The sequence below is a fragment of the Pleurodeles waltl genome, chromosome 1_2 (assembly GCF_031143425.1).
Source record: "Pleurodeles waltl isolate 20211129_DDA chromosome 1_2, aPleWal1.hap1.20221129, whole genome shotgun sequence".
NCBI lineage: Eukaryota > Metazoa > Chordata > Amphibia > Caudata > Salamandridae > Pleurodeles > Pleurodeles waltl.
Window position 1 is genome coordinate 801868620 of NC_090437.1, and position 13507 is coordinate 801882126.

General features: G+C 43.2%; 1 protein-coding gene across 1 annotated transcript in view; it reads left to right on the forward strand.

The window, feature by feature from the left end:
* LOC138255574 (uncharacterized) overlaps positions 1–13507 on the forward strand; it is a 408554-nt gene that overhangs the window by 374161 nt on the left and 20886 nt on the right. Inside the window, exon 5 of the mRNA XM_069205839.1 lies at positions 2950–2997. Coding sequence (XP_069061940.1) covers positions 2950–2997 — 48 coding nt within the window. The remainder of the gene's footprint in view (positions 1–2949; positions 2998–13507) is intronic.

A 13507-nucleotide genomic window follows, 5' to 3' on the forward strand; every position in this document is an offset into this window, starting at 1 on the left:
GTGTAATAAGTCAAACAAATGTCCTGTCGGACATATTCACCAACATTTCTACTTGTTTGAAAGTGTGCAAACTCAATTTGTAGCTTCACTTTCAAAGCAAAAGTAGAAGTGTTGGTGAATGAGTCCCACAGGATATTTGTTTGACTTTTTACTTTAGAGACCTTAGGATTTCTTCACCAGCATGTCTGCATTAGTTTCAATGGTAGATATGCTTACTCAGTTCGAGGTATAGGCCTCTCAAGGCATACTCGGACACCCCAACTTGCATCCACAAACTAGAAAGTGTTGGATTTAGCACAGTAAGTGCGCTGATGGCACATGAAAGACATGTTTTCTTGAGCTTCAAGTAGCTAATGGCGGAAGGCAATAGAATAGGTTCATGTTGCAATTATACAGGATTAGTCAGGACTGATGAGGACAGAGACATAAATAGGTAAGGAAATATTATGCTAAGTATGCTTTTACAGGGATACTGCACAGGTAGAAGGCAGATAGTAAAGGTCTTTACAGATGTACATCATCTACACCTATGGATTCAAAACCATTGGTGCCATCCCAGCCCTGAAGGACAATGACATGTATAGTTCAGTGTTTGTCCTGCTTTTTATGTTCATCCTCAATCAGAACTTAGTAGATGTTCAATTTGATGTATAAGTGCATTACAGTCACAGCACTGCACATAATTGTGGCTGGGACATATGCTACGTTCACACGGACTGCCCTGTGTGCCAAACACTACCCTTTTTCATAGCCTATGACCTCTCTTTACGGAACGTCACAAGAATTCCCCAGCACGTCTGCCTTAGTTTCAAAGGTTGATATGCTCACTCAGTTTGAGGAATAGGCTGTGCACGGCATACTCAGACACCTCCAACTTGCATCCACAAACTGGAAGGAGTTGGATTTAGCACAGTGAGTGCACTACAGGTGCATGAGAAACGTCTTCTTGAGCCTCAGGTGGCTGTCGTGGGAGTCATTAGTAAAGGTTCCTCACGCATGCCTTCGGTAATTTTTAGGAAGAAGAAGGTGGTTACTTGACAGGTGGTAAGATGTAGTCAAACGTTTTCCGTCATGTGGCGTATGAATGTGATGGGCCCTTGTCTGTCAGCAGTAAGTTAATGTCAGTGCAGTGATTGGTTGGATTGGGCCAGTGGCTGTCAATATGAAATGTATTTTTGTTGTGCCTGAATAGCGTATGAATGGACAATATAGTGGTTAAGGCCTTGACGTGGTTTATGGCTCACCTTCAGACGGCTTGGTTTCAATATTCATATACTTTGAAAAGTATTCATGCTTTGAAAACCATAATTTCTGGAGGTGCTAAAACCAACCAGTGTGAGTGGTGGAGTAACTTTAACATACTAGTACCAGGGGAGTCCAAGGGTGCAGGACTTGCATGCCTCTCACCAGTTTTCCACATTTTGAGGTTTGCAAAGGATTCTGGGTAATAGAAACTGGTGAGAGCCCCACAAGTCACCCTATCCTGGGATCCCCTGGGTGTCTAGTTTTAAAAAATGCAGAGCTTTCGTAGGTTTCCCTATGCGCCGGCTGAACTAGGCACTTTGCAAAAAACAAGTCAGTTTTCATTAGAATAATGTGAGGGGTTCACCATGTGTTTCGGGGCATGTCCTATCTCGGGCACTAGGCCTACCCACAAAAATGAGGTACCACTTTTATCAGAAGACTGGGGGGAATGCTGGGTAGAAGGAAGTTTGTGGCTCCCCTCAGATTTCAGGACTTTCCATCACCTAAATGTAACGGAAAAGTGTTTTTTTTGCCACATTTTGAGGTTTGCAAAGGATTCTGGTTAATAGAACCTGGTGAGAGCCCAACAAGTCACCACATCCTGAGCTCTCCTAGGTGTCTAGTTTTAAAAAATGAATAGGTTTGATAGGTTTCCCTAAGTGCCGGCTGAGCTACAGCCCAAAATCTGCAGCTAGGCACTTTGCTAAAAGAGGTCAGTTTTCATTAGAAAAATGTGATGCGTTCACGTTGTGTTTTGGGGCATGTCCTGTCGCGGGCACTAGTCCTACCCACACAAGTGAGGTACCATTTTTATCGGGGGACTTGGGGAAATGCTGGGTGGAAGGAAGTTTGTGGCTCCCCTCAGATTTCAGAACTTTCCATCACTGAAATGTGAGTAAAAAGTGTTTTTTTGCCAAATTTTGAGGTTTGCAAAGGATTCTGGATAACAGAACCTGGTGAGAGCCCCACAAGTCACCCCATCCAGGGTTCCCCTAGGTGTCTAGTTTAAAAAAATGAATTGGTTTGATAGGTTTCCCCAAGTGCTGGCTGAACTACAGCCCAAAAATCCACAGCTAGGGACTATGCGAAAAAAACTGCCAGTTTTCATTAGAAAAATGTGATGTGTTCAGGTTGTGTTTCAGGGCATGTCCTGTCACGGGCACTAGGCCTACCCACAAAAGTAAGGTACCATTTTTAGTGGGAGACTTGGGGGAATGCTGGGTGGAAGGAAGTCTGTGGCTTCCCTCAGATTTCAGAACTTTCCATCACCAAAATATGAGGAAAAAGTGTTTTTTTGCCAAATTCTGAGGTTTGCAAAGGATTCTGGGTAATAGAACCTGGTGAGAGCCACACAAGTAACCCTATCCTGGGTTCCCCTAGGTGTCTAGGTTAAAAAAATGAATAGGTTTGATAGGTTTCCCTAAGTGCCGGCTGAACTACAGCCCAAAATTCACAGCTATCCACTTTCCAAAAAAAGGTCCGTTTTCATTAGAAAAAATGTGATGTGTCCATGATGTGTTTAGGGGCGTGTAGGAGAGCGTCAGTAATAGAGGTACACGCATGTCTTTGCTATAGTAGTTTATTAAAGTAAAGAAGAGTTTGACAGTCTCTTAATCGTTTTATCCTTGGTGTGTCTTGGCTCTTCGTCTTTGCCTTCTCCTTTATTCTTCAAGCTTTCCTCCCTTTTGTTCTTCTTTTATCCAGGCCCAACTCAGGAGGAACATGTAAAGAAAAGAAGAACACAGGAGGTTGGTAAGTATGTTCTCTTTTGTTTTATGTTCCTTCTCTTTCTTTTTATCTCTTACTATTCTTTCTACCTCTTTCTTTTCTGGTGCTGGTCTTTCTTTGCTTTTCTCTCTGTTACACTTCTATCCTATAACTTCCTGTTTTACTTCTTTCTCTTCCTCTTTTCTTTTCGCTTTTCTTTCTGTCGTGATTTCGCTTTCCTGTCTTTACTGCGTTTCTTTCTGTTCTGCTCTTTATGTTGTTTGTTTCTTTTACTGTTCTCAAACAGTCAACACAAAATGACGTATATGTATATCTCTAAATATAAATAAAGATGTCAACACATAATCCATTGTTTCCGTTGTCAACATACTTTTTCCTTTTGATTCTGTTTGGTGTTGCTTTATACCTATACATCATATCTCAACATGACTAAAAAAACACAAACAACCTTCTGGGTAGAGAACAAAAAGAAATTCACACTACGTTCAGGTCTTTTATCTAGGCCTGTTTATATTTTGAAGAGAAAACCTAAAAAGAGGAAACAAAAAAAAGAAAACATCCCTTTTCTCGCCAGCCACCCTTCACGTACCTGGTTAGGCCACGCTCTTCCTAGAGCGTGGCCGGCTTCAGCGTGCTGCTTCCTCCTGATCGCCCAGTCCGCTGTTTGGCTGCCGTGTCAGTGCGGAATTCTCGTCTTCCCACATCGCGGTCAGTTCGTCCGTCTTCCTCTGCTCCTGCGGTGGCTGCGGCATCCTCCGCCCCACCTCGATTTCCCAGGCTTTAATAAGCCCTGCAATATCTGGCATCTCAGTGATCCTCTGTATTGTGGAAAGAGCTTCCGGGTTGGACAAGGTGGTACTGGAAGTACCCCTGTGGCCACGGGCGTCCGTGGACCTACCCCCGGGCATCTGCGGGTTGCGTCTACTAGACCTACCCACAAAACTGAGGTACCATTTTTATTGGGACACTTGAGGGAGTGCTGGATGGAAGGAAGTTTGTGGCTCCCGTCAGATTCAAGAACTTTCCATCACCGAAATGTGAGGAAAAACTATATTTTTGCCACATTTTGAGGTTTTCAAAAGATTCTGGGTAACAGAACCTGGTGAGAGCCCCACAAGTCATCCCATCCTTGATTCTCCTAGGTGTCTAGTTTTTAAAAATGCACAGGTTTGCTAGGTTTCCCTGAGTGCCGGCTGAGCTAGAGGCCAAATTCCACAGCTAGGCACTTTCCAAAAAACACGTCAGATTTTAATGTAACAATTTGATGTTTCCATGTTGAGTTTTGGGGCATTTCCCGTCGCTAGCACTAGGCCTCCCCACACAAGTGAGGTACCATTTGTATTGAGAGACTTGGGTTAACACAGAATAGAAGAACAAGTGTTATTGCCCATTGATTTTCTCTACATTTTTTTATTCCAAATGTAAGACAGTGTGTAAAAAAACTGTCTATTTGAGAAATGCCCTGTAATTCACATGCTAGAATAGGGACCCCCGAATCCAGAGATGTGCTTCTCAACACCTTATCTTGTGCCCATTCTGGAAATACAAAGGTTTCCTTGATACCTATTTTTCACTCTTTATATTTTACCAAATGAATTGCTGGATACCCAGAATACAATGAAAACCCATTGCAAGATGAAGCTCATTTATTGGCTCTGGATCTCTAGGGTTCTTGATGAACCTACAAGCCCTATGTATCCCCGCAAACAGAAGAGTCCAGCAGGCATAACGGTATATTGCTTTAAAAAATCTGCCATAGCTGGGAAAAGTTACAGATGAAAATGTAGACACAAATGGCTGTTTTTTTTCACCTCAATTTTGATATTTTTTTGTTTCAGCTGTAACATCCTGTAGGAAAACCTTGAAGGATCTACACAAATTACCCCTTGCTGAATTCAGAATTGTGTCTACTATTCAGAAATGTTCATCTGTCTGGGATCCACTATTGGTCCACTCATTTCTGTCACTAACTAGAAGGAGGCTGAAAGCACAACAAATAGTAAAAATGGGGCGTGTCCCAGTAAAATGCCAAAACTAGATTGAAAAATGTGGTTTTCTGATTCAAGTCTGCCTGTTCCTGAAAGCTAGGAAGATGGTGATTTTAGCACCGTAAACCCTCTGTTGATGCCATTTGCAGGGAAAAAAACAGATGCTTACTTCTGCAGCACTTTTTCCCATTTTTCCAAACAAAAACCAAATGTTATCTTTATTTTGGCTAATTTCTTGGTCTCCTCCAGGGGGACCCACAAACTCTGGATACCTTTACAATCCCCAGAATGTTAGAAAAAAAGGATGCAAATTTGTAGTGGATGGCTTATGTGAACAAAATGTTATGGGGGCCTAAGCGCCAACTACCCCAAGTAGCCAAAAAAGGGCTCAGCGGGGGCGGGGGGAGTAGCCCAGAAGCTAAGGGGTTAAGTACCTGTGAAGAGATAACAAGCTGTGTGCTTTTGTTTCCCCTCTGCTGCATTTGCATGTAATTGTGAGGGTTGCATTTGCATTTAAGTGTGAGGTTCCGGGCCTGGTTTAGTCAGGGTACTCGGTCAAAAGGAAGCCTGATGACCCCTTAACTTTGGCCTTTATCTTTGACCCAGCTGGAAGTGAAAATAAAAAAGCCCTGCTGGCTGCGTGCACGTTGCTGCTGGGAATGGAAAGCAGACAGGCCCTGCTGAATTTGTCCCAGTGCCTGAAAATTACACCAGGACAAGTTCAGCATATTTCTGTGGGGCCTAGCTTCTTGGCAGGGTGGACGGCATCCACCCTGTGAAAATAGTGGGTGGACGCTGTCCACCCGTGTGTACCCCCGACTTGTGCCCTGTCTAATATCATCAAGACAAACTCAGCTTCCATTCTGACGAGATTGTTAAATCGAGTACCATAAACTGGATAATGTTAACATCTGTTATTTATAGTGTTTGGAAACAGCACAGGTACAAAAAGGAACGTCATATAAAACAAGTTATCAATACAGTTATTAGAGCATTTTAGAAAGTGGCCTCGCTGCGGTGCCTACTCTTGTGATATACTTGGCCAATGTGGACTTTGCCATCGTTGCAATGACTGTAACTTGATTAATCATTCGATGATCATTATTCTAGTGGTATTATGAACCTTGCTCCACCTCTGGCAACATCACTGGCACCCTGGGCTGCCCGGTGGGATTTTAAGCAGCTGTTACATATATGATTGCTAATGATTCTTCCTGCTTGCATACTAAAGGGAAGTGTAGCATATCTGAGCCTCGCCCACTAGAAGGTTGGCACACCATGTCATACTCGCGCAACACTCCTATTTGTGGGATGCGCCCTGGCAAACACTGGGAGGACTCGGTATGAATGTGATGGCATTTGATTCAGTAAGTAGATCTTAATCGGGACAAAATGACCATAATACCTATTCAGGGAGCATAGAAAGACGGGTTCTTATATCCCTTTTCTCTTGACCTAGAAGGAGGCGGGACACGTCTTCTGCACCATGCATGTATATTCACCCACTCGTGAATTGCACCGTCATCACTATTTGCATCTAAAAGATGTGTACATATCTGAATCTTGAGTATATGTAAACGCACAAGACTTGTGCATAACGTGTATGTCTGCGAGGTAGGCTTTGAGTGTTTGCACATCTTGTCATGTTTAATTAATTGATTTAGATGACATTACAGTTAATGCTGGATGTTTGGTTGTTGCAAAAACATGTCATCTCCAGGTCATGTTGAAACCAGGCCCTATTTAGGCAGGCCTAGCCATACACAGAATGGTTGGTAGTGGGCCCTTTATGGGCGTGATTCATAGTCAAACAAGATTATACCTAGCACATCCTTTACTTCTCATCCCCACTTCCTCCTAAGTCTTGCTCTTGCCTCTACTTTCAAGGTTCAAATGACTGAAGTTTCTACTCCTTGAAGTGTTCTAACCATTGGATAATGTGATTTGTAGTGTGGTCGTCCGAGTCATCCTCTTTCAGGGACTAAGGTCAGGTTTTGTAATAAGAAATGGGGTGTACTTTGGGAAAACGGTTTGTTGTCATACTACCATAGTAATTCTATTTTTTTTATACTATATGGACCAAATGTTATCTACTTTCTCTCTTAGTACTGTAGGCGTGTCTGTCGAGGCTGTTTTTAAGAGCTTAATTGGAACTGCTTCTCACTCCATAATATATTAGCTGCACCTTAAGTGAGTTTAAGCCAGTCACAGAAGCCGAAGTCAGCATAATCCTGAAGTCATTCAGGAAGGCCTCACTGTCCTGGGACATTGTCAGTTCAAAGGGCATCAATCTCGGCCTCCCAGCCTTTTCACCAATCAGAAATTGCTCCTCGGCCAGTGGGGATAGCCCTCATTCCTTAAAGCACACTTTCATTACCTCTGTCATGGAGAAATCAACATTGGACCCGGCCATCTCTGTTAATTGCCGCTGCCTCCCTTGCGTGTCAAAAGTACCTGAAACGCTTATCTCCCAGCATCTACACTTCCACCTGGAGTCCAATGGTCTTCTTAGTGATTTCCAGTCAGGATTTATGCCAAAAGCCCCACCGAAACCACTCATTACACATAAGAGGGAAGATCCTCTCAGCCTACGACCAAGGCCTCCCTTGTGCCTGCTACTACTTGAACTATCTGCCACTTTCAACACCATTGACCAGCTGGTATAGGTGGTGCAGCTCTGGCATGGTTCCCCACCTTCCTACAAAATTGCACACATCAGGTAAAACTTCATCCTTTCAAGAACACTCAACATCCATCACTATGTGAAGGTTCAACTCCCACATTCTTTCTGCATATAAATGCGGTATGCAAAAATTAATTCCTTCACCCTCGTCAATTGAAGTGGATCTTACCTCTTCTACTTAGCTCCAGTGCTTAATTTGTGCTTGTTGTTTACGGTGCTGAGCACCGGCACTTATTTTTGAGAGCCGGAGCTTACTTTTCTGCCTCACGCATTTGCTGCGAACAAAAGACACATATGGGGTAGACGGAGACGGGTAAAACGAAAAAGCATCACAAAGGAATAAAGTAGAAAGCTGCAAGAGTGAGCTGAATGGGCAGGGAATATCTTTATATGGATTGAAGAGGCCCGAGATGGCTTCAGGATTACGGAGCCTCAGTATTCCGTGTTCACACATTTATTTGCAGCATCCGCGTGTTTAAGAGGAGGGCTTGGGCACCGGCACCGGCACGTCCTTATTTACAAATTAAGCACTGCTTAGCTCGCAGAAAACTGCACTGATCCTTCCAGTCGTTATGTCCCGTCTGGATTATTGTAAGGGATTCTACACAAGTCGCCCCAGCACTTTCATCAACAAACTCCAACAATTGCAAAATTGTGCTGACTTAACTGGTGTACAACAAACTCAAAATAATTGATGAGAACTACCCCTCACCACCAACAGGACAGGGTACTACTGATCAAAAATCCAAACTTCTTCCTCCAGGTAGCCCTACTTATGCAAGCCAGTCATGCAATCTTACATAAACCCATGTACCCATATGTTATATCTTCTTTGCCCACTGAATACCCCAATAAATTAAGATTTCATTACAAATACTTATTACAATAATTCCATCAATTCATCATTTTTGCAGCAAAACTAATCACATTCGTAAAAATACATAAAAGCACATAAAATCATTCATCGCATATGAAGAAATATATAAAAATGAGCTACAAATTTGTACTTCAAAGTACATATTCACTACTTCAAGTCACTGAATTAATTTTTCATATATCATTTGATCAGTTCTAATGGCGTGTGCACAACAGTTCTTCGTTGACATGTTTCGTGGAAACAAAAAAAAGTCTAAAACCACCTTCCTCAGGACTTATTGGATAAGTATTCTTCTCAGATTTATAAAGTTTTATCGCATAACAATACATTAGATGCAGAATCCCATGTTAAAAGCCTCAAAAGGCATGATTATGTAAAAAAAACCTCTGCGGGTTAGCCAATGTACTTCTCATTTGTATCCTTTTTTGGTCCATCAGAAGCACTCAATGTGATCTCATTCCAAATCTCTAGTCTCTTAATGCAGTTTCACGGTTTAGACACCATTGAGGGAAAACCGCATGATGGTGAGCCTTGGTGATTCTCCTAATGGAACTCCCGGTATGTTCTCTCACTTGAAAAGATGTTCTTCAAATAACTCCGCAGTGCATGCACTCGTCACTGATTAGCATCCATAAAAATCCCAGGCCTGTGTGCAATCGTCACTGCTTCCCATCTCTTCAAATCCCAGCAATTTAACAGATGCAAACACGTGTCAATTGGCACAGTGGAGTTATGCGAAAAGTCCTCTACCTGGTCGAACATGACTTTTTTGTGCACCATGAGGATTCCAAATTGATGGCTCATAGCACATAATAAATATTGTAAATGTATTAATCAATTGGAGTTTGACATGTTGTATTTCTCCTGGTTACTTATCAGATTCAAAATACAGAGGGCTCTCCTACCACTTCTGAAATAAAACACTTAAAATGCACCCAAGATTGCAGGTTTCCATTTTTGTCAAGCAAAAACAAAAACTGGAAACGAAGTTTGGAGCCGGTTTTTCTTGCACCAGGCTTGCCTATTTCTGGTCTCTAAGTACCATCTGCATTTTAGCTCCCTAGGGGAGTGGATCAGGAATGTTAGCGTTCAAATGCCACTCTTGAGAGACAAAAAATACTCCCATCACAGCAAGGTTGATTTTTTGTCAAGTATTAAAATGGAAATTAAGTTCAGGCCGGGCTTTCAGGCACCAGGCATGCCTCTTTCTGAATTTCAGTTTTCCTGGGGAGCTGACTAGGGATGCTATACGCCACCTCCCTCCTCCCCCGGCCCCACAATGTTCCTGTCGCCAGAAAAATGAAATACCCTGAACAAGCGCATTCATTTAAAAAAAATCAAATGCAAAGATGTAGAACAGGCTTTTACAATCCAGATCGGTACCATAGGGGAGCTGAGGGCTCAGTCAATTTATTCTCTATAACTGATGAATTTACAAGATGCAGGGTGGCATGGATTAGTGTCTGGCTACCATGTGCCAACCATCCAGTTATCCCCCACACATGAACATGAATGCCTACAACCTCAAATTAACTCATATTAATGGCCTGTATCTGCACAATTTCAAAACAATTAGCATTGATTGAACTGGATATATAATGGACACCAAATAGTAAATCAAATAGTATATATGCATGTATATGTGTATGTGTTGAAGGAGTTGTGCTCTTCTTGCATTTCACATGATCCCATTATTCATAAATTCCTGCAAATTTTTGGAAACATCGGAATTCACTGTCAATGACAAATCTCCCGTCAGTCAATATTCCCAGACTTTTAAAAATACAAGCAGTATCTCACACGTTTGGGTAGGTGTAAAACAATGAGTTACTGGGTGAGAAGGCGAAACCCTACTCAAGTAGGAACTACAAGGGACCATAATCATTGTCAGGGTGAAGTCATAAGCAAACCCTAAGTTGACCTGTGCTGATCCCTCAGGTAGCTTTGCCCTGAGCAGTCAGGCCTGACTCAGAGACAATGTGAAAGGTAGTTATGCAACACTTCAAACAGTAACAAAGTAAAAACACACAATAAAATAATTCTACCATTTTAGAAAAATAGAATAACTTTTAATAAATAAAGCAAGAACAAAACAACAAAAATCCAATCAGTTGAACCAGAGATATGCAGGATTAAAGATTCAGTGAAAATAGCATGAAAAAGCACAAATCGCCAACTGTGGATATCTGATTGCGCTGGACCGGGATATAGTTACAAATTCAGGCAACCTTGTTGGACCACGGCCAGGTACAGGGACCCAGTTAGGTCCATGGATAAGAGTACCTTAGATCCTGGTCGCCAAGCATTATGAGGTCCCATTTTGAGGATGCGTCGCACATCTGAGGCAATGCGAGGTCCAGGTCATAGACACATTGCCCAACATCAGTTCATGGGAGCTGTAAGGCTGTTACGCGAGGTCCTGTAGCGGCATCAAGGAGGCCGTCAATGAGGGAAGCTGGATATACGAAGTACTACATGGAAGATGCGTCACACACTGTCTGGTTCTGAAGAGCAGGGTTTGCGATACAAAGTCCTGCATCGTCATCAAGGATGCTGTCGACAAGAGGCTTGTGATGCAAGGGCTCACACTGGGGATGCATCATGCAGCAGCGATTCCATTCAGGCTGCACGCCGGGAGCTGGATGCAAAGATATTGCGCTGGGAGAATCCTCTCAGCAGAAGCGAAGCATCAGCTCTGCTCATGGTTGCACCACTCATCAGAGGAGGTATGTTGGTTCTGCTGGATCCACTGATCGGTTGCTAGAGTACCTTCAGACCCACTTCCAAGAGTCTAGGACTTCGATAGCACCACTTGACAGAGAGTAACTCACAGTTGCAGAGTCCATGTGCTGGTTACAAAATAGAAGCACTGGAAGTTGCTCTGGTGGTCCTGTGTACAGGTTGCAAGTCCAATCCTTCTCCTCTGAGCAAGAGGACAACAGGCTGCCGCTCAACGCAGCAAGCAGCAGTCCTTGAGGGTAGCAGTCCACCAGAGTGGCAGTCCTTTCAGCAGCACATCAGTCCTTCTTGCTGCCAGAGTGTTATACAGGTCCATAATTGTACTGAAAAGTTGGGGTCGGAGTGCCAACATTTATACCTGGTGCCTCCTTTGAAGTTGGACAAGCTAATAAAGGTTTTCATTTTAAATGCACAGGTTTCCATCATCCCCTGCACTGGCTCCAGACTAACTAAAAGGGGTAAACAAACCCTTGTGTGAAGGCAGGATACAGACTATTCAGGTGTAAGTGTGGCTTTGCTTAACTCTGCCCTCCCATCCAGGCACACCTAAGCTACATTTTGTGTGTGGCTACCTAGGAGACAAGAGTCGATGCTCAGATTTGGGGATGGAGATGTGAACCCACTTGGGAGGGGTGTATCTCTTTATAAGCAAATGACATACTGCTTTATCTGGCAGAGCTGGAACTCCCCCTAGCAAAGTATATGGCTGTCTAGGAAGAATACATATAGACCAAATGCCAACTATACCCAGGTATGTGACCCAGAGTCAGTCTGCAAGCACTAAATGGTTAGGGCAAGAAAATGTGAACTTTAATAAAGTGGCATTTTCTTTTTTTGTATCACATTGTATTACGTTTATAGGTGCAACAGTCTTAGTATCTGAGAAGCCATCAATTATAACTAAACAGTTCTTTCCCAACAAATTAACCATAAATCAACTGACAACTTACAGTTTACCCCCCGTATATTTCCTCTCCAAAACTGGATCACGTAAGAATCTTGTTGCACCCGTGGCCAGTCCTTGCTTCCCTTTTCCGCACAATTTCTTTTTTGCCACCTAGGAATCCCAGATTGACCAGGATTTGTTGGTATGCTTCCATGTCCCTCCAGACGCCATGCAGCACCAGTATCGTCTGTCCCTCTATCAGTGTGCCCACTGCAGTTTCAAACCCAGACAGCACCCCCCTCCAGGATGGCTCTAACATTGGGCAATCCCATAGCATGTGGAAAGGAGACCCCTGCTGGCCACAAGCTTATAAGCACCTGTCACCTACTACACTTCCTATTTTGTGTCATAGTGTTCTGGTATAGTATATCCTGTGTTACATTTGGTATGGATCAGGTGAAAACACGCCTATATTGCCACTTCTTGAGGGAACTGAAGGGCGTTCCTCCAGTCATTGTCATCTATATCTCCTACATCTGTCTGCCAGCATGCCCTTAATTTGCTCAGGTCTCTATATGTGTTTGTCATGAGAGTGCTGTTTATCAATGAGATGGCCTTGGAGGTCTTGTGTCCATCTAACGATCGTCTTTCTAGGGGGGAGTCTTCCATAGTCTCCTCCTCTTGGGAGATCTAATACTGTAGTGAATGGCATAGCTGCAGATAGTGGACCAGGTGTTTAGGTGATGTCATATTCTTTCTTCCTTTTCCCCTTGGGTAGATAGGCAGATCAGGTCCCATTTCCTGAACCCTGATATTGTGTTGGCCAGGCCCAGTTTAGTTCCCAGTTTACTTTAGTTTAGTTTAGTTTAGTTCCCAGTCACAGAGAGTCTTTAGCATCAGTCTCTTTTCCCATCCCATTTCTCTCAGCAGCCTATGCCAGATAGTGACCACCATGACAGTCGCCGATAGTGCATCTGACACCATTCCTCTGCCATAAATTGCGTGGAGGTAGCCCTTCTTGCCCAACATCACTCGGTCCAGTCAGAATGTTGGGTCCTCTGGCTGTACATATGCCAACTCATTTATGATTCTGACCTAAGCTACCTCATAGTATTTTTGGACATTATTGAGTGCTGTTTCACCATTGTACGCCAAGCGTCGGAGCGTTGTGGGCTGTTCATCCATAGTAAAGATCTCAGTAACCTATTTAGAGTGTGGAAGGAGTTGGGTTGTACAAGATAGGGGCTGTTCTGCAGTATGTATGTGAATCTGAGTGGCACAATCATTTTGAAAAGTGCTGCCTGACCCATCAATGAGAGCGATTGGGCTGTCCAATGATTTATGTCTGCCCCTACTCTGTT